General features: G+C 38.7%; 1 protein-coding gene across 1 annotated transcript in view; it reads right to left on the bottom strand.

Moving 5' to 3' along the window:
• The window catches only part of DNAAF9 (dynein axonemal assembly factor 9), a 65,574-nt gene that overhangs the window by 20,307 nt on the left and 23,897 nt on the right, over positions 1-21,370 (bottom strand). The window contains exons 9-27 of the mRNA XM_005517950.3: positions 20,788-20,843; positions 19,674-19,809; positions 18,097-18,178; positions 17,432-17,468; positions 14,711-14,798; positions 14,210-14,286; positions 13,894-13,938; positions 13,398-13,443; positions 12,971-13,082; positions 12,432-12,502; positions 11,662-11,712; positions 10,778-10,865; positions 8,562-8,665; positions 5,775-5,921; positions 3,082-3,170; positions 2,745-2,843; positions 2,370-2,487; positions 1,497-1,585; positions 351-500 (exon numbers count right to left, since the gene is read on the bottom strand). Coding sequence (XP_005518007.2) covers positions 351-500; positions 1,497-1,585; positions 2,370-2,487; positions 2,745-2,843; positions 3,082-3,170; positions 5,775-5,921; positions 8,562-8,665; positions 10,778-10,865; positions 11,662-11,712; positions 12,432-12,502; positions 12,971-13,082; positions 13,398-13,443; positions 13,894-13,938; positions 14,210-14,286; positions 14,711-14,798; positions 17,432-17,468; positions 18,097-18,178; positions 19,674-19,809; positions 20,788-20,843 — 1,685 coding nt within the window. The remainder of the gene's footprint in view (positions 1-350; positions 501-1,496; positions 1,586-2,369; positions 2,488-2,744; positions 2,844-3,081; positions 3,171-5,774; positions 5,922-8,561; positions 8,666-10,777; positions 10,866-11,661; positions 11,713-12,431; positions 12,503-12,970; positions 13,083-13,397; positions 13,444-13,893; positions 13,939-14,209; positions 14,287-14,710; positions 14,799-17,431; positions 17,469-18,096; positions 18,179-19,673; positions 19,810-20,787; positions 20,844-21,370) is intronic.

Here is a 21,370-nt window from a genome sequence, read left to right as displayed (position 1 = left end):
GGAGCATCTCTGTGACCTCCTCTGGACTCTCTCCAGCAGCTCCACATCCTCCTGCTGTTGGCCCCAGGGCTGGGGCAGCTCTGCAGGTGGGGTCTGACCTGAGCAGGGCTCAGGGACAGAATCCCCCTCCCCTGCTGCCCACGCTGGGGAAACAGCCCAGGGCACAGTTCTGGTTCTGGGTTCTGGGCTGTGAGTGCACAATGTTTCCAGAACATAGAAATCAAGGTTACAGACACCTTTTTTCCAAAGCAACAACAAAATCACGAGGGACAGAAAAACTGAGTTTGGTCCACAAGTAAACCAGAATTCCCTTATTCTACACAACAGTTCCAAGAGTTTCAAGCTTTTACCCTTGCAGCACCACCAGGAGCCTCCTGCTCTTCCCAGCCTGACGGACCCCGAGGTTCTGCTGGGCCTCCAGGAGCCCGGCCAGGAAACGCTGGAAGTGGGAAGCACTGAAACACTCTGGACTATCCATGGTCTGCCGATAAACAATCCACCTGAAGCACAGACAACAAGGAAAAAAGTTCATGTGCTGTGATACAGTTCTGTTCTCTTCCTATTTTGAATCAACAGACCAAAATGAAGTTTGACAAGCCCAAAGATTCCTCATCTCTCGTCGTGATCTCGTTCCACTTGGCCACGTGGGAGAAGGGAATTTACTTGGCTTTCTGTCATTTCCAGCATAAGCACATTCTTTATATGACTGCCAAGGGGATTTGTGGGTGTTTTTTTGCTGTTTTTCAATAAAACAATGTTCACCAGCTTTTTCAAAGCTGTACATCACATGAGTAATTCTGATCACTGGCAGTGATGCAGTAAACAAAAATTAGACAAATCCAATTCAAGGCTATGGGCATGAAAATATTTCACTGCAAAAATGGAAAGTAAGAATGACATTTGCAGAAAACATGAGATGTGTTATTACACAACCTTCAAAAGCCACCTTACGTGTCTGCCCTGTAACAGAACCACAAAACTGTTCTGAATCAACTTGATAAAACCAAGACATTGAGTTAAAAGTAAAAAAACAGGGCAGAATGTGGCTAAGATTAAATGTTAAGGTGTTTGGCTGTAAGAATTAAAAGGGTAAGATTCTTTTTTTATTTTCCAGAAGCTCTATCAACACAGAGTGGCAAATTCCTACAGCAGATTTATCTTATTGCCATACAACAGATGTCCTGAATGTACCTCAAATCAGGCTAAATTAAAAACAATGATGTGGCAAGGACTGTTAGTACAGTCTTTTCTCAAAACAAAATTTTAGAATCACTACAAACCAATGAACAGAAGCTCTTCACCACATGGAATAGGCAACAAAAATCTCCTGTGCTGTTTTTCTGTCTAAATATATAAATTTAAGGGCAAATCTACCTGGCAGTCTGAAATTAGGTTTAAAAAACCACCAAATTGAACAGTGATTTTTTTAAATTTTTTTTTTTCCTCTTCATGCCAAGCTGTTTTTTGGTGATCAGTGTAAGCAGAGCTGCACAAACCTTCCATGCTCCTTGGTAAAAGTGACAAGGAAAGAACACAGGTCGCTGGAACGGCATCCTGGCAGCCCGGTGATGATGGTGATGATCACCTGCAACACAGGAACAGGGGAAGTCTAAACACAAAATAACACAGAAACACTGGTGCAGACACCAAGAAGGTTGTTTTCCATGATTCATAAAGATTTTTCCTTCTTTTTTTAAAAAAATCCACAGTTAAACCAAGCTTAAAATCAGATTTTAAAACCTTCCTAAGGGTTTATTAATTGTCAGAATGGTTTCTGAAACAGACCCCAGCAATATTCCAAGAAAAGATTATATTCCTGTTGTTTTGACTTTGTTTTTAGCAGATTTCAAAAGCTGGGAAGCTCCAAGGAAATATTTTCTCTGAATATGCTATTTAAAGCAAACCTTAAGTTGGACAATTGTTATAGCCCCTATAGAGAAAGGAGTGCTGTACAGATAATATCAGCAAATGTTAAATATCATGTGCTACCTCTATGCTATTTAAAGGACTTTTATGTTCCAGAGAACAATTCAGTTACATTATTCAGCAATTCATAAAAACAAGCTGCTGCTTTAGGGCAAAGTCTCTCTGGGCATTAGAGAAAACACTTCACTTGAAGATCTACACCTCATTTTCTGCCTCTAGTTCATCTGGTTGAAAGGCCATTTGCACTTCCAAAAGATCATTTAAATGGGAAAAGAATTAAGTATATAATTAGAAAAACAAGGCCAAAAAAAAAATGGTGGTAGTGGAGGAGGAGGCAGAGCATGGCTGAACACAATTAGGATTTTATTACACTACGAAAGAACTACTGCCAGAATATTCCAAATATTCGAGGGCTAGGAATTATTGTGGAGTTGTTTTCTTACCTTATCACCTTCTGCTTTGCTTTCAGAAATGGTTTCTGACTGTTGGAGAAGGACAGGAAGATGTGCTCTCATCACTGGCTTGGTACTGACACTGCTGACTGTGAAGTGCTGCATAAACCTTCCAAAAAATAAAAGGTTTACTTCCTTAAAATTGACAGCAAAAGGTTTCATCCATATAAATAGCTGGGAAATTACTAAAACAAGAGTATTAAAAGGTCAAGCTAGAGAGGAAATAATTCATCTCAGAATAAAAACATCCTAGTGTAAAGACAGAATTATTTAAGGAATGTTTTTAGATGGCTATCACATCTACCAAAATATCCTTGTACCATTTCTGACAGAATGAATCCCTTGAAGTCAAAAGTAATTTCTCACCTCTTCAATTCTGGAATGGCAGCAGACAGCTTCAGTTCCCTGCATCTCTCCCCAGATGAAAAAGACAAGGCATTGAAGAGCTTCTGAACACTGGAATGCCTAAAAGAAGGAAATTAATTAATCAGTTAAAGGAGAAACCTAAAAATTTCTCTTCTTTAAACCATATGGCTATATATTAAATGGTACCAAAAAAAATATATAAAGTGAGTGTTGCACTAAGAATGTACCATTTTTTTATAAAATTAATATCAAATTTAATTATTATCAAAAACAATAAATAACAGCATTTTTCTGATTGCAGCTTTTGGGCAATTGCACTGCACTAGCAGGAACTTACAGCCTCTTTTGTTCCTCAGACAGGAATTCTTCCTGGACAACCCTTAAAGATAATCCTGAGCTTGTCTGGCTTTGCCATGAAGAGAAAACCTGAAATAAACCAGATCTATGCATGAGTGTCATTATTTTCCCAAATTTGCTTTGAATTTGTTTAGGAATTGGTTTTGCTCACCTAAAAAAAAAAAAATTGACACATTTTCACAAGCCATTAAATATTGCACCATAAAGGTTTTGCTGCAAGAGAAGCTGTGGCTGTCCCGTCCCTGGGAGTGTCCAAGTGTTGGATGGGGCTTGGAGAAACCTGGGATAGTGGAAGGTTCCCTGTCCATGGCAGGGGGTTGGAATGAGATGTGCCTTGAGGTCCCTTCCAACCCAAACTAATAAAGAATTCAAATCCACCGATCAGATTTTGCAATCTTTTCTTTGGCTAGACTGGAAGTGCTTTAGGAATTTACTGAAATGGCCTCGTTTTTCCTGATAAAAATATAAGTCCTTATAGCCTAAGTGCTCTAAAGCAGGAACTGAATTAATACAAGTCTCTTTGAAGCACTGCTGTAATTTTCATGAGGTGAGATTGCAGCAATCATGACTCGAAATTGAAGAAAAACTCTGTTCCCTCCCAAAAGAAAAGGAAACCCTTCGTTTCTCTAGGGAATGTTTTGGCTCACATCCAATTGCTCCAGCCAAGACACATTAATTTGAATGGCAATGGGAACCTAGAAATCAGATTCAGATGAATCACAAAGTCCTGTCAGTGTTTGGAATTTCCCTTCTTTTCGTAAGTAAAGGCAACAGCCATTGTCGTTTTTCACAATAACTCTCTGCAAGACAAAATAACTGGGGGGGGGACACGACTGCTTTCCATTAAAAACTCAGCATCCCAAACACAAGAGTAGGAGATAAAAAAACATCAAAATAAAATATACTTTTGATATTAACAAAGGCAATATTGCTCATGCAGAAGGATCCACACAACCAAAGAAACAACCACTTCAAAACACACAGAGGGGGACTCAAAGAAATGCCTGGGAGGGATGGAAAAAAGGAATGGTTGAGGGAAAATTGTTTCTGTAAGAGTCAAAGGGTTGGGGATAAAGTGAAAACACAGGTCAGGCTAAAAAATGGAAATGTATCAGGCCCTTTTGTATAATTTAAGGAAAGTTTAAAAAAAGAGCTGCTACAGCAGTGAAGGAAAAAAAATGAGAGAAATCAACACGTCCCAAAGCCTAAATAAATTCTCCTCCTGTACTCTTGAGAGTGAGGATGGGAAAGGCATCACCTCATCCTCCTCACAGGATCACAGCAGATTTCAGCTCTGTGGGCGCAACATCGCAGTTTCTAACAAACCCAGATTTGGGTAACAGGGCAGTTGCAATTCCCTATTTCCATGAGGCTTAAAATAATCAAATATAGGTGCAGTGAGTGAGGTATCAAGCCAGATAATTGAGAAGAGTAGAAGCAGCACCTAAATTTTAGTAACCTGTGAGGCACACAGAATTTTAGAAAGAATTTTGGAGGAAATCAATAAACACCTGAAGGTAAATACTGATAAAACACAATAATATATTTACATGGTTTTCACAATCAGGTACAGTCAATTTGATGAAGAGTTTTGCTCATGAGAGAACATCCTGAAGACAAAAGGTTTGTTTTATCTGCTTGAGCAAAGCAACTTGTGTGATGCCAGATGAGAAACTTGAACTGACCAAACTGAACCTCAGTGTAGACCAGTACAGCAAAAAAAAATTAACTCAAAGGAGGACAGGAATAATTAACCCTGAGAAAAAGCAGCAGAGGAAACACCCTCATCTCAGACACTACACACAGCTTGGATACCTACAGCCAAAAACCAGATCAAAAGAAAAAGTATCACAACTATCAGAAGAAAAAAGAACTTTTTATAAGCATAGATTAAAAAGGATCTGGTTTTGTTTTATTAGGCCAAATAAAGCAGAAAGAATAGATCTGAAATTTGTGAGTATCTCGAGGATGTATTCTGGTAGAGAAAAGAAAAAACAGATATAAAAGCAGAATTAATAAAATAGGCTGAAAATTCAAATACAAACAAACAACAGATTGCCAACCATTCACAAAGTGGAACAGTGGGAGGAATTTAAACACTTAAGATAAAAGGAGGAGACATTTTATGGTACCATTAATACGACCAGTGGGGACTACTCACTGAACTAGGTGGTCTTTTCCAACCCAGTGTGATGAGCACATCCTAAAATCCTTGTGAAGTCCTAAAATCTCCAGGCTCATTTCCTCAAAAGCACTATTGTTATAAAGTTGGGTTTATTAAAAGCCTCTGCAGCACAATGCACGAAGCCAATCTACTTAGGGAATAATACAATGCCATATGGGAGACTTAAAAACTTTAACTCCACTTCCCCAAGGATCACGATCCAAATGTGTCTGACCACAAAAACACACAATGGAACCTCTGCCACTCCATACAATCCCTGTAGCAAATTAGACACCAGAGCTACATTGAAAAGCAGCTCAGAAAAAGAGATTTTAGAGCCCTCACTGCGTTCAGAAGGCAAAGTGAAAGCACATGGGGAGCATTAAACTCAACAAGCAGCACCACCACTGGAAATCCGTACAGAAATTTGAGTTTCTCACACATCTTAAACACACAGAGCGATTAGGTGCTTTCTCCCCCACCCCAACCAAACTTTTTTTTCACTTTACCTGTGAATAAAAAGCTTTATAAATCTTTCTTTTGGGGAAAAGTGCAATCATCAGAAAGTTGTTCTGGGTGTGGAATTCAACAGGGAGATGAGGAAGCAGGGAACTTTTGAAGTCTATAAAGAGAGCAGCAACAACACTGTTGGAATCCTGGAAAAGGAAGAAACAGGACAAGTTAAAATTAACGTTTTCTACCTTTGCATGGCACAGGGATGGAGCAGGAGGGGTGGAGCACCCCTCAGTTTCTACTCTGCAGCTACTGGAGGTGTCACAAGCTTAAAATAAAGGATTTGAGCTTCATTTAAGCACTAAAAACTTTTGTCCTGAAAACAAAGCTTGAATTTTAGTATCTTCTCTTGTCCACACCAAAACCTAGACCCTCCCTCTGCTGCTGCTTCAAACAACAAACACTTTGTCTATACCCACATCTCCCTCACAGACAGCACGTGAAAAATTAATTAAATGCCAGCTACAAAGGTGTCAAGGGAGACTGAAGCCCTGAGGTTGTGTTTCAGTCAGAAGAACTGAACTCAGGTTCAATTTTTATTCTAAGAAAACACTGACTTGTTTTTCTTGGATTATTTTTTAGTTTGTTTTGGGTTCTTTTCCTAGAGTGGTGTGAGATGCCCTATCCCTAGAAGTGCTCTAGGCCAGGTTGGATGGGGCTTGGAGAAGCCTGGGGTGGTGGAAGGTGTCCCTGCCCACGGCAGGAGGTGAAATGGGATGGGCTTTAAGGCCCCTTCCAACCCAAACCATCCAACCCCAAACCATTCCATGACTCTGGATTCCAGGACAGGCATTTAGGTACAAATCTACAGGATGCTGAACTGTTTCATGTTCAAGCTCTGACTTGTAACCCTCTTCACATAGAAGGTTTATAAAATCAGAACAATTCAGAAACATTAAATATTTCTGGGTAATGGGAATTCAATTATGTAGGACTCAAATCAGAATTTTAGTAGCATCCCCTTCACTTTCAATAGAAATGGGCAAAGAACTCACTGTACTCGTTGAGAAGAAAAAAACTCAATTGGGGAACTCTTACATAAGAATTGGTATCAACTCAGAGACACTGCAAACAGAATCGCTCTGCTTTGCTGACTGAGGGATTAATTATAAAAATAATCCTCTCAAAGTCACTGAGGCTACTGAAGAACATTAAAAATATTCTCCTCAAAGAGAACAATTTCTTTTAAAAGAAAATGGCTTTTGGAAGAGAATCCACAGATCCTGGATTCTGCAGGATGGCTTAGAGAGTTCCTGAGAAGTGACTCCAAGGCCAGCTCATCCACACTGCTGTCAGCATGAGAAATGTCCAACAAATCCGCTCCTGGAAAACATTTTTGGGCTCCACAAATTGAAAAAAGCTGAAAAGCAGCAGCAGCAATAATCCTCACAGACACGAGGCTGAAAGGAGCCAGCTCCAAGTTTTACAAGATGTTAATGTCGTTGTGAAATCTAAATATTGCTTGGTAATATTTGTTCACTTGATGAATGGCCAGAATCTCCCCTGCCCTCTATGCATGAGCCCCAGGGATTTCAGGAGCTCAGCTCCTCACAGGAATCTGCACCACGTGCAGGAACAGAAGAGCAGATATTTTCAAGTTAAAAAAAAAAGAATATCTCACTGGCATCATGCTAAAGCTGCTAAAAAAATGCATTTTGCATCACTTCAAGGCTTGGTATCTTTTATTTTAAGATAAATTCTTAAATTTATCTTAATCCAAGCACTAAATTCTCCTTTTTCTTTTCCATCCATCTTGCTGCAGTAACTTTTGGAAGGAGCAACCAATGATTCCCCTGCTTCTCCTGTCACTTCTTAACAGTTTAAAAACTCTCCACCCTCATATTTTGCCAAGTCAGTAGAACAATAACACACTCCCTGTCAAGGCTTAGCTTCACACAAAAATCTGGCATCTATTCAAGAATGATGGCCAGGTCCCAGAAATAGCAACTTTTATGAAAGTGAGTGTCTTGACTCAAACAATCAAAGGAAGGTCAGTGTTAAAATAGCTTCTGAAACGACCGAGGGGCAATCAATATGATGTCCAAGAAAAGGCAGCTAAGGTAAGACTCTCTGAGCTGCCGTGTTTTCATCTCAATTGAATCACATTTTTATTGTATTTTACTGGTTTCCTCTATTGTGTGATGAAATCACCCAGCACAATGCTGCAGGAGGCCACTGAACAAATGGGGAATACTGTACCTGAACAAAAGGGAAACTAAAGGGAACTGGTTGGTTTTTTTCTCTCGGTGTTTAGGAAACAGTAACCAACACAAATAATCTCTATTTTACCCTGAAGAAGTGCTGGTTAACCCAGTGTCTCTGCCCTGAGGTGAACAGAGTTGAGCTGCCATCATTAACCTCTCAATTCCCACTGAGAGCACTTGAACGCTGCTCTGGAAGCCAAGTGAGAGATTCAAATATATTTTTATTAAAAAGGCAGCATTTCACCCTCCAAAAACACCCTATGATTTCACCACACTCTGAACTCTTCTCTATCCCTTCACACTGTGTGAGATGTCTGATGAATGTCATGTTCTGTAATTTTAGTTCTCATAAAAAGCAGTTTTCACACTATTAACACCGCGTTGCTAACTCCAATACAAATTTCTCTCCTCCTTACTCACTAATTTCAGTTAATCAGCACCAAAACTTGCATCAGTTATTACAGTTGTACAGACGCTTAAAACTGAAGCTGAAATCTAAACTTTGTACCAGGACCCAACAGAATCATTGTTAAAAATCCATGTAAACTTTATGATAGAAAGAAGAGACAAAATACTCACCCCATCATAGAGAGAAATGGAACTCATGTGGTTCTTGGAAATGGAAATGCTGCCTTGGTGGGGATCACAGAACAGAATTCCATCGGAAAAGAAATACAATTTGCCTAGAATTTGAAGGAAAAATAATTGTATGAGGTATAAATCAACATTTCAGCTTCTCACAATGACTGTCTCTTCTTCCTGAGGAAGAATTCTATGCTCCTGCAGGATTTTGTTGTATGTAATAAGCACAAATTTGATTTGGGTAATATTTAGTGAGCACAACCTTTCAGCCTTTACTGGATCTGCACTACCAAGGGCAGGAATCGTGACTACCACTGCATCTGAGTTCATCTGACCCCACAGAACCACTTCTCATAAATATTCTGTGGCATTTTTTTAAAATTAAAGGCAAAGAAATTCCATCCTGTCAAATTTCAAACTTCCAGAAATACAAAACTGACAATACAAGAATTTAAGTAACGATTGCATCTCAAACAGTAGGAAGTTTAAACATTGTAACAAACTAAACAGCATAAAAACCTTTAAGTGGAAAATTTAAACACTAAGTTTAATTTAAACTTTAAAAATTAACTTAAAATTTCCCTTTTAAATTGAAATTTAACTTAATAATTAGATTTTAAATTAAAATTAAACTTAGTAATAAATTTTTAAATTAAAATTTGAATTAATAATTAGATTTTAAATTAAAATTTAACTTAATAATTAAAAATTTTTGAGCAACCTGGGCTAGTGGAAGGTGTCCCTGCCCATGGCAAGGCGTTGGAACTAAATGTTCCTTAAGGTCCTTTCCAACCTGAACTATTCCATGAATTTTATGCAGTTTTTGCACCTCATAGTGCCAGACTACAGGGCTGCAATTTCAGCAGAGCCCAAATTTGAGCACAACAAACTGGGGAACAAAATCAACTTCATTTGACACCTAAAAAAAAAAATCTCACACTTCTTGCAGTGTTTCATAATGGTCTTTATAGCACTTACTTGTAACTCTCCAACTCAGGAGTAAGTAAAACACTGAACTTCACAGATTTCCACAAAAAAAAAAACAGTAAATTGCTCCTCTGGGGCACACAGATCTCCAAAATAAAAAAAAAATGCAGCATTCTCCAGTTATTTACTGAGTGAAGGAGTGCCTACAGCACTGCATTGCAAAACAGCTGAATATCACACTCTGCATTAACCTCTTCTCTTTGAAATCTGATCAATTAGAGCAAAAGCAGCTTCCCTTATGTGAGGGTTGCTGTTTAATTGCCTTGCACATCATTATTTAACCTCAACACTCCAGGACAAAGACAATAAAGCTGAAGGTTCTCCTCTAAAGACTGTCAGCACCAAACACTTAATGTCAGATAAGTGACATAAAGTCATTTATGTGCAGCAGTTCTGCTGCACATCAGCACTGTGACACCACCACTTTCTCTGTATAAAATATATATATAGAATATAGAAGTACTGTGCCTTAAAAAGTATCTATTGAAGGCACGAGGAGGGAGGAAAATCTAACAGTCCTATCAAATTGTCTTCAGTCCTATTCCTGTGATACTCATGTTATTTAAGTTCTTGAAGGAAAAGGCACCAAAAGAGGAGGAATAATCCAAGACTGCTGCCAGGGATCTTGTGTCAAAAAGCTGTAACTGGACTGGTTCTGAGAAGGACCAAAATCTGGCATTTTTCTGAACCACAGTGAGTACCTGTGCTGACAAATTCTGAATTCCTGAGAGAAAATGCCAGCAGCAGAAAACTGGAATGTGTCAGCTCCAGGAGGAGGTTTTGAGAGGAGTATTTGCCTTCTCCTCCTGCCCACAGCACTTCTGCAATGGCAAATCTTTCCAACCACACTTTTGTAAGAGACAGAAAAGGCAGAAAACATCTGGCACCTCATCTGTTAGGGACAGGAAGAGCCAGTCTGTGCATGTTTTGAATGTGAGCTATGGGGAAAAGCCACCTCCCAGTCCTGCAAAGCTTCAGTGACCAAAGCTCAGCAGGAATTCTCCTTCCAGGACCAGGATTTTCAGGCAGAGGTTGGGGACAAAAGAACCAGACATGGAATTAAACACAAGAGACTTGTAAAGGCAAATTGAAAGCTTAAGATGATGGCACAGTTTGGCTCATCAGAGTGTGAATCCCAGAATCTCTCTCTCATGTTTAAAAACAAAACAAAAACCAACAAAACGAGAAAAAACAAGAAAAAAAAGCCAAAAAAAACTAGATCTCACCTTCTGCAGGCATGGCCTGTGGATTGCTGGAACAGATATAAACTCCATCACCCCCAGTGAGTAAAGTGCCCAGGAAAGATTTGTCTTCCTGCACAGGAAAAAACAAACAGCAACATCACAGACTGGATCAAGGACCAATCCAGGCTGAAACATTTTCTCCTGCTTTTGCTCCAAGAGAAAATATTTAATTTTCAAACAGCATCTGATAAGAACTTTTAAAATAGTTTTATCCTGCATGGATACAGAAGGACCAGGAAAAGAGAGCAAGGCAAAAGGATAATTTTTAAAAGCCTTCCCCCCCCATTTTGGTTTTGCCAGCAGCTACAAAGTTACAAGTTATTGTCACAACCACAAGGCTGAGCTTTTTGTTTTTAGTTTGTCAATCTACTGAGCTAAAAGTATACTACATGAAAATAAATCTATTTATAATGAACATTCCTGGGAACCACAAATTACACCACAAATGTGAAACTCATGTGATTTAAGACGTTCCCAGATTCCAAACTCTTTTTTTTTTCCTAGTGCTTAGAGTGTTTTCTTTTAGACATTAGCATGCTAATTAAGTTAAAAGAAAGTTGCATCAAGTTTTAGGGGCTTTTGGAAACCCATGAGCTCTATGAGTAGTGTTTAGTGATACTTCCATGAAATCATAGTTTTATTAGGACTCTTTTTGCTCTCGGGTTTTGTGATTCTTTGAAATAAAGAAACCCTCAAACTTTTACACACAATATATTATTTTGTATGTCAAAGTTTGAAAAAGGCAAGTTTTGTAGAAGAGAAGTAACACATATAACAAAAAGAGAGTTTGGTAGTAGCTCAAGTTTCTCAAATACTGGTTCAACAAAGTGTAACTTTTTTAGTTTAACAAAAATATTTAATTTTACCTTCAATACTTGCTGTGCCTTTTCAGACAGTTTCACATCACTGTCTTCAACCTGCAGCCAGAAACAGCTTCTATTTGAATTGTGATTTATAGAAATAAAGTAAATCTAACATTAAACAAAAGGCATTAAAGAAGTTTTGAGGCCAACAAGAACCTCAGGTACCACAGACAGAAAAAGTCCTAAGCCCAGAGTGTTTCAAAACCAATTTTGCGCTCTTAATACTGTGTTACCTTGGGACCAAAATAATTTCTTGCACCATTTTCTCCCCATTAAATTGTTTTATAACTAAAATAATATTATATAGGTGGAAAGCATGCAATTTTATTTTTTATTACTGTTGAAGCATGCATTGCCAAAGGGTAATGCCCAGCTTTGTCATATTCTTTGGAATTCTATCTCACACAGAGTAACTAGAGGTGCATTAGAGGTCTTGAACCTGAGTTTGCTTTCTTTTGGGGTGATCTAAAATGCCCCAAAATAAACAGAATTTTCCAAAGTCACACTGTGCACTTCAAAAACCTCCCAGACCTTTAACCAGCTAAAAACCCAATGAGGTGAAAATGAAATAATTTAAAACTCGTGCTATGGATGGAACCATCAGCTTGTTTCCACTTAGTTTTTCACTTACTGTCCAAGTCTAAAAAAACAGGGTATGTTAATATTACAAAATTCTGTTTCAATGCTCAAGTTCCATATTTTCCCTCAGACATCCACACTCCCAGACCAAGTTCTGTTCTGTGGATGAGCTGAGGCTGTGTGCTCTCACTCACCAGCCAGGAAGCGAATCTCGGGATAGCTGCGGTCAGGATAACGTGCCTGGAGTCTGGATGGATGCTGCCATCTGCAGGGAAGCCACGGGAAGCAAAGCAGAGGAATCAGGGAATTACTAAGGTTGGAAAAGACTTCCAAGGTCACCAAATCCAACCTTTGGCCTCATATCACTGTGGCCACTAGACTAATACCACCCATATACTTCAGACTGCCCAGTATGTTACTTTTAAGACTCGAAATTTCTTTAGTAAATATTAAAATCCTGTTATTTTAAGGATTTCTGAGTGTTTAAATGAAGCTTTCACAGCAGATTAACTCCCGGTTCACTTGTGCTCTGACATACACAGAGCTGCTACAGAGTTCCAAAGAAATCCTGATTTATTCTGATCTTTCCATGCCTTCTTCCATTGCTCTTAGTGCTCCAAACCCATCAGGGTAACAGCAAAAACATCCACTGGAATTCCTCTGGCTTTCCCATCACAGCAAAGCCAACAGAAGGACAAGAGTGGTGCTGAATTTTAGAATTTAAACCACTCACCTTTTTCTTTGACCTGTATCTGTGATGTCAGGAAGGACTCTGAAAACACAACAGATCCCAAGCATCCTCTTCCCGTGAGCAGGTCTGGAATGTCAAACACCATCATGGATGCCTGCAGCAACCCAGCAGTTGGAGGGGAAGGGAAGAGAAAGCAGAACTTGAAATATTTCAATTGGAACAGTGAAATCTGTATTTTTCAAACATCCCAAACCACTACTTCTATACTGTGGTTAAAGCCTGAGATCGTAAATCTGTGTTAATGTTTTATTCTGAATTATGACTTCTTGTTAAACCTGTTCCAGCAGCTGAAATCTCTCTCATCTCTCCCCTTACACTTGTGTTCACATAAAAATCTCACTATGCCCCAGGAAAACAGACACTTGAACTCTATTTTCTAATTAAATATATAAATATTATTATTTCTTACCGTTTTGATCAAACTGAGGCTATCCTCGTTATCTAACGGAGTAATTCTAGAACGACAATGATAATTAAATATTAAAACATTAGATCATCTTTCTGTGACTCCACAGCAGCCAAAAAAGCTGTTTTATTTTAAAATAAACACTTATTTGTGCAGGTCATTTCAGTCTATTAGTATGGGGATTAAATAAGCACAAGTTTGTGATATCAACTAAGTTAAAAGCATTTTTAAAAGGAAACTCTTAATGAGCTCAATGCTGCTTCTACTCATTAACAGTTAATAAAATTAGTCTGCCCAACTGCTTTTTATTCCTTTTAATGTTTTTAAGATTCCACAGAATTACAGATAGGAAATCACTGAACTACATCATACACAAAAGCACTGAGCACATCTTGTATAAAATAATCAAACACAAGGGTTTCTGCAGGACAAAAATTAATTTATTAGTGTATGAAAAGCACTAATTAGTAACAAGAAGTTGTAAGATAGTGATACAAACCTGCCATGGTTGTTCACAGCCTGAATTTGAAAAGCGATTTTGGAGCTGTAGAACAGAAATTGTACAGGTGAAATGTGTGGTTTATACTTTTAAATGGAAAAAATAAGCAGGAATAGAATTAAAGCTAAAGAAGTGATTAAGAAAACTGGAAAATGAAATAATTATAAAGCTTTTTAAAGGCTGAATGCCTTATGAAGTCTTGAAGTCTGGCAGTCAGTTTGAAATTAATATTTTTCAGCTTGTAATTGGTATTTTTTCCCCCAAAGAAGCCAATCCAGTGGGACTCTGAGCAATGAGGAACCCTGGAAATACACACCGTAAAGCAGATTTCAGCTGTGCTAAGCCAAGGGTGTCTAACACAGACAGGAGCACCTGCTCTGCCACCTCCTTTGCCTGAAAAAAGGAAATAAAAGAATAAAATATCTTTTCCCATCCTTCCAAATCCCAGCAGCTCCAGGAGCAAATAAGATGAACAAGAGATACTAAACAGTAACACACTGATGCACCAGGCTAAAATTTGTCCTTTCACAGATCTCATTTTCCTTACTGTGAGGTCAGGAAAATTCACGACAAGATGGAAAACTGACTGGAGATGGGTAAAATCAGACACACTCTGAAATCTCTCTTTTATTTTTTTTTTTTAAAAAACAGAATTCAGAGCCTGGTTGGAGGCCAGGGTACCAACCTTGTGTTATTCCATTGAGCGAAACATGGGAATTATTTTGGTTTTCATTTTGGTTTGCACGTAAAACTCATACTGCAAGCAATCCAAATCAACAATTACAGAGAGAGAACAATTACAGGGGGCTTCATTTACCTTGGATTCAGTGGAAGTTTTAGCATAGCACTCAATGCCAGCAAGCACAGCCTCTACAACAGCAGAATATATTTGCGACAACAGCGTACTGAAGAGAAATACAAACACAACATTTACTGGACAGGCAGAGTTTTCTTCCTCCTCTCTTTAAAGGAGCAGTTTTTCCTCTCATTGCACAACTCCCTTAATAATAAGGAAGGGGTCCTTGTTGAAATAAGTGGAGAAGTAGCTTTATAGTTAAGCTTTTTGTTTAAGAAAATTAAATTAGCGCGAGGAAATTGCTCAAATTACAGAATGTATTGGGGAAATAATTTTTGGCATGAATGTATCTGGTGCTTTTGTTGGTCAGGAATAAAAAAAATCTGTTTTACTGTTGACATTTGCTGCAGCTGGGTTTAAGAATCACATCCTAAAAGCAGGGCTTGGAGCACCCAGGACAAGGGGGAATAGCTTCACATTGACAGGGGGGAGGGATAGATAGGATTTTGGGAAGGAATTGCTCCCTGTGAGGGTGGGAAGGCCCTGGAATGATTTCCCAAAGAAGCTGTGGCTGCCCCTGGATCCCTGGAAGTGTCCAAGACCAGGCTGGACAGGGCTTGGAGCAACCTGGGATAGTGGAAGGTGCCCCTGCTGTCCCTCCCTCTCCTGGCAGATTGGAATGAGACGATCTTTAAAGATCTCTTCCAACCCAAACCATTCCACAATTCCACAAAATCTCCACCCCAGCTCAGTCCAATTCCTTTCTTAAAAGGGGACTGAAAAAATTGTACAGAATTAGACCAAAGTCAGGTGGAGCCAGGAGTGACTTTCAGCCATTGACACATTTACAGCTCCAGAACCACTGGGGAAAACCCACATGTGCCCAACCAAGGAACATCAGCCTCAGTTTTCCTAAATCACAACAAAAAGATGAGCAGATCAACAAAATTAGTCTCTAAATTTTAAGTTTTCTCATTACTCCACTGCCAATACTGAGGGAGGGAAGAGGGGGGAGGAAAGAGAAGGATACAGCATTTAAGCCAAATGCAAAGCATTCCTGAAAGATGGAAAAAAATCAGAAAAAAAAAAGAGGGAGGAACCTCAAAATGCACCAAAGCTTGATTATCCCCAACAGCAGCAAGTGATTTTAAAATTCAGCTTTTCCACTATTTTTTCAGGTTTCTGGATTGCAATTTCCTGTGCTTTCATATGCACTTAGTATGTTTTCACTGCACCCAGTAAATAAATGTAATTCCTTTATATTATAATTCTTCCAGACTTTGTAATCATTCTTATTTTCTGTCCAATTCACATATATATTTGCAAGAAAACACCTCAGTGAGGTGTCCTTTATCTTATTCTTCTTCCCATTTAAACATTGTAAAGCTATCAGTGGGGAAAAAAAAATTTTAAAAAAGCACAGGATTGCTGTTGTGTTGCTTTTGAAGCATTTTCTTAAAATAAAAATAAAACCACAAAATTAATCCCAGTTTATCCTCCAATTTACAGAGTTGGCTTATGCACTCCAGGCAATCAGTACAGCCAAATCTGGAATGAAAAGTGTTCATAAAATACTTTTTATTTCACTTTTTATAAAATATTGACAACTGTAAGAAGCAGTTACAGGACTCAACTGCAAACTAAGTCAGGTTTGTCAAAAAAAGCCAATTATGCTACTGTTGAAATTAGATTATTTGAACCAATACAGGGATGCTTCCAAGAAAAAGATATTCCTTTATAATTACTACCTTTATCAATCCGTGACTTGTTTAGAGTTTCTCTACTCGTCTTGATTAAAATGTATTTACTACAAAGGATTTTTGAAGGAGGACAAAAAAACGTTTGAGCAGAATGTAAATGCAAGAAAAAATACCTGCTGGAGCTCCATTTTCCTCTAAAAAAAGGAAAATCTGCTGCTCAGTGCAATAACTCCATTTTTATGTCTCACATTTACCAAGAGTCAATAGTATTTAGTGTGACAGTACTGACACATCTTGAATATCTTTAATATCTTGCTACCAGGTGATGCAGCTTTGCAGAAGCAAAAACAGGCTCCTAAAATGATCCCAACTAACAAGGAGGACAAAATCTCTAAGGAAAGGTTTGGTTTATCAAGAGAGAGAGCAGGACCAAAGCAGATTATCTACTGTGTTCTCCAAGCTGGACAAGGATCTACAACATGCAGAGGAAGTGGACATCAACATGGATAAATAATTGATTTTGAAAAGGTTAAAGCAAGCAGAAGCTTTGCATCTTCCCAACTTCTGGGAAAAATTAACTTTGATAGAACACAGTGAATTTCTTCAGAAGTCTGAGTGTTCCCTGTTGGCATTTTCACTAAGCATCAGAAATCTTACACATGGTTAATGAAACCAATCAAAAAATTACTTTTTCTTCTATCTGTGCAAAATGCTACAGTGTAAGAGACTTTTCTCCCTTGGTTTTACATGCAGGATCTAAAAAAGTTATTCAAGTAGCTGTTAACACTTCTTTTTAACTACAATTTGAGCAAAATTTACTAGTATTTCCTTTCCTACTCTGCTGCTGTCACACTAACTACTCCTCATGTACCCACTGAAACTCCTCACAAGCATTTTGCCTTTGAAACTCTGTCCCATGCACATTATTCTCAATAAAAATGTCTCTGCAAATGCCAACAGCCACTAAAAGCAGGTTTCACCTACTGCCACGAGGTAGAAAGAGAGAAGAGTTAAGGAATAATGTAAAAAATTGCCAACTTACACTTGCTCAGCTTGCTTGTGCATCTCATTGTCATTTCCTGTATTAAAAACAAAAAAGGTTTGGTTTAAGTACTGTGAGAACATTTCTGCTGCACACCTTACATGGAATTTATCCAGTATTTTATGCTACTAGGGCAAACACAGGCTGTAATTCCAATCCTCCAGCCATCCTCTCTTCAGCTTTTCTGAGCCCAGTACATTTTCAAGATAACCCTAAGGACTGACTTTATCCATGGATTCTTCCATTTAAAACACATAAGAAAAATGTTTTTTAAAAATTTTACATGGATTATTTTTATTTGGGATTACAGCTACCGTATCTCATTATACTGAGGATAAAAGACAGAAGTGAAAGAATTTTCTTCATCCTTCTAAAATCCTCAGTTACTTGACCGTTACCAGTTTGAATTACTATATTTTAGAGACTGGTTTTTTTATAAATCCATATGAAACATGGACTTAAATATTTGTTTAATGCTTTAAAAAGGGTCTGCACACTGAGATCAGACAGATTTTACCCACAAAATCTGCTATGATTTCATGCACTGGCTACAGAATCTACCACTCCATGGCCTGATGCTTATAAAGGAAGCAAAGCTTTTAATTTGCTACAAATTTTCATGGAATCAGAGGTAAAAACTGCCTTGGTGTATTTAATGTACTTACCCAGGAAAGGAATGTGAGTGGCTCCAAAAAAATAGGTCCTTGAACAAGCCAGAGGTCCCTTTGGAGATACACACTGCACTACCTAGCAGTCAGTATTAATGAGATAAAAAAGACATCAGTAAAACAAATTGGTGCAATAATTAACAATTAACTACGTTCCCCTTAAGTCTTCTAAGCACTGACAGACTACAGAAGTTTACAACACAGACGGAACTGGATTGTGAAAAGGCAACTTACGTTTTCAAAGGTCTATTTCACTTTTGACTTGACCTGAATGGTTGAAAGACTTTGGAAAGGAGATGAGCTCTGACTTGTGTTTTCAATTTCCTATGTCAACTGCTCTTTTCATGAAGAGGAAAGTGTGTCAGGTTCCCATAACTATGCTGGCACTTGGTCTTATTTACTATTTTCATGACACCCTATTAAAACAGTATCACCTGTACCTGTAAATAAACCACCTTTTTAAGAACAGCATCAGAATCTGAGGACAACAGACGGAGCAAGTACATCAGAATAACACAGTACTTGCATTTGCAAAGGTATCAAATGGTATCTCATTGTTAACAAGGGAAGGAAAGAGAGAACTGAAAGTGTTTTTACAGAAACAGTGTTAGAGCAGCAAATGGAGGATGAGATTTCACCAAGATGCAAAACCACTCTTTTCTCAGGCTCTGGACACGTGATTTGTGCCCAGAAGCCCCACGTCCATCCATCCCTGAGGCAGCTGCACATGAAATGCTGACAAGCTCATGAACTCATGGCCTCACTCATGCGCTCACTCCAGCATGGCCACATCCACCTGCTCAGGGCTCACACCACTCCCAGAGCCCCTGGAGGCAGCAGGGAGCTCTCTCCACACTCTACCTCTCTCCTCCTTCGCTGCCAGTTGCCTTCTGGAGCCACCCAGGCCCTCCAGCCAGAGGATCCCAATTCCCTGGGGTCGCCAGCCCAGGCACGGCCCCTGCGCCGCGGTGCAAGGAGCCACGGAGCTCAGCAAATGTTTAACAACCCAGCTTTTACTTGGAAATGGAAACAAGTTAATCTTTGCAACTTCATCAGAACAGTCCTGCAACTAGGAAAGGCTTTTCAGAGTTTCATCAATAGGTGTCGGAGCACAGGCTGGAATTTGAATACATGTATCCCACACAATGGTGTTAACAAAAAAAAAAAAGTGGCTTTTTGTTTCTTTTTTAAGAAATGGCTAAGTGAATGTGATTAAAATACAATCTGTGTGCCACAGTTAAGTGTGTCACAGAAGGCTTTCACTTTGTGGCCAGGACACACACCTTCACAAAGGGTATTTCCCTCTCCCCCACCCATTTACAGCAAAAGTTGTCTTTTTCCAGAGAATAAATTAATTTAACTCATTCAGCAGTCCCTGATTAAGAATCCAGTATGGTTTAACTTGGAAAGAGCAAGAAAAATTAAATTTGTTTCTTAAACTGATGGATTGCTAAGGTGCTTTATGTTAAGAAAAATTAAGTCTTTAACTCATGGAAGACAGGCACGAAAAATATACAAAGAGAAAAGGAATACACAATGCTCCAAAATCTCAGATAACTTCCCCAAAGCCTTACCATATGCTTGGCAGTGCTTCCACCAAGGCCAGTGTTTCGAACCAGATGTCCTTCAGATGGAAAATTAAAGTTGCCAGAGTTCAAGTTTTCCTTCGTGGAGTGGCTGCCAAACAGGACAAAGGGCTGCCGGCTCGGGCTGAGGAGGAGAGAGGGAATCACCACCAAAACACTTGCAGGAAGTTTACAACCAACAAGTGAAATCAAAGCTTTCAAGTGTGATGGACCAACTGCTGAATTTCTCACTAAAAGGAAAAAAATTACTAAAGCTCCACAAAGCTTCACAGTGAAACAACCAATTTCTAAAGAAAAAAACTACTTGCATTAAAAAGATAATTTCTTTTAAATACAATAAACTTATCTCAAGGTTATTCCCAAATGCTCTTAGGAGATTCTTTTATCTTAAACTGCCTTGAAAAGCTGCTTAGTTTAAAATTCACCATCTTGAAAAACCCTGAAATGACCATGTTGGAAACAAACAAAACTATTTTGGGTTTAGTTCGGGCTTTGTGCCCAAGACTCAGCTGGAGAGGTCAAGGATTTTCTTTTCTTTATTGCAATGCAAACACCAGAGGATGCTGCCAGCAATAAAGGACATTGAACTCCACTGGTTTACTCCAAACACAGGAGAATGTGCAGAGATTGAAGTAGCTAAACAAACCTTGATTAGCTCTAAACAGCAAAACATGGATTTGGCAACAGAACTGTCAGCTAAACAATTACTTTTGGTTAAAACTCTCTCACAGAATCACAGGATGGTTTGGGTTGGAAGGGACCTTAAAGATCATCTCACTCCAACCCCTGCCATGGGCAGGGACATCTTCCACTATTCCAGGCTGTTCCAAGCCCCATCCAACCTTTCCCAGGGATGGAACTAACCATAATGCACAAAATTTCAAGGTATATATAAGAACTACAGCATTTAAACCCTTTGAAAATTCAGCTTATCCTTCCAGCAAGTGCCTTTGCACAGGGTTTTTTTCAGTATGAGATTTGATATACTGAGGTGATACCAAAATAAGAGTTTTAAGCATTATAGCATCAGGCATATGGAAATAAAATACTGAGGTGGTAATGACACCAGAGGGAATAATGGAATAATTACAGGAATAATTACCTGTTATCTGTTATATGGCTTGAGATCATGCCATGGCTGAAATAACTTCTGAATGGCTGTGAAGAAGTGAAAACAAAAATTACTAAGAAGTACATCAACAGAAGTATGAAATACCCTACCACTAATAAAACCTGAATTATTATCCTTCTCAGAGAAAACTCCTGAACCCTCAAAAATACTTCCAACCTCCACAAACTAACACAAACACCACTAAGTCTCTCATATTATTAAATCATTGAATGGTTTAGGTTGGGAGGGACCTTAAAGCTCATTTAGTTCCAACCCCCTTCCATGGGCAGGGACATCTACTATCCCAGAGGAAGCAACAAAATGCATCAAAAAAGCACCAAAAGGCTTTGAAATGCATCAAGAAAGCAACAAAACACTTCAAAAGCAACAGCCACCCCCAGAAATCCTGTGCTGTTCTCTCCCATGCTCAGTGCTACTCCCTCAGTTATGTTTGAGATGTGCAAACTGAACTTGTTAAGCCCTGCACATACCAGATTCCATCCAAAGGCAAGTTAATCTACCTGCAAATATCTCCTGTGCAGATATAAATTGAATTATCAGCGAGCAAACACTT

This window comes from Pseudopodoces humilis, chromosome 6 (assembly GCF_049639895.1).
Source record: "Pseudopodoces humilis isolate 2021_Gansu_Grassland_sample_001 chromosome 6, ASM4963989v1, whole genome shotgun sequence".
NCBI lineage: Eukaryota > Metazoa > Chordata > Aves > Passeriformes > Paridae > Pseudopodoces > Pseudopodoces humilis.
This window is presented reverse-complemented; position numbering and strand designations above follow the sequence as displayed.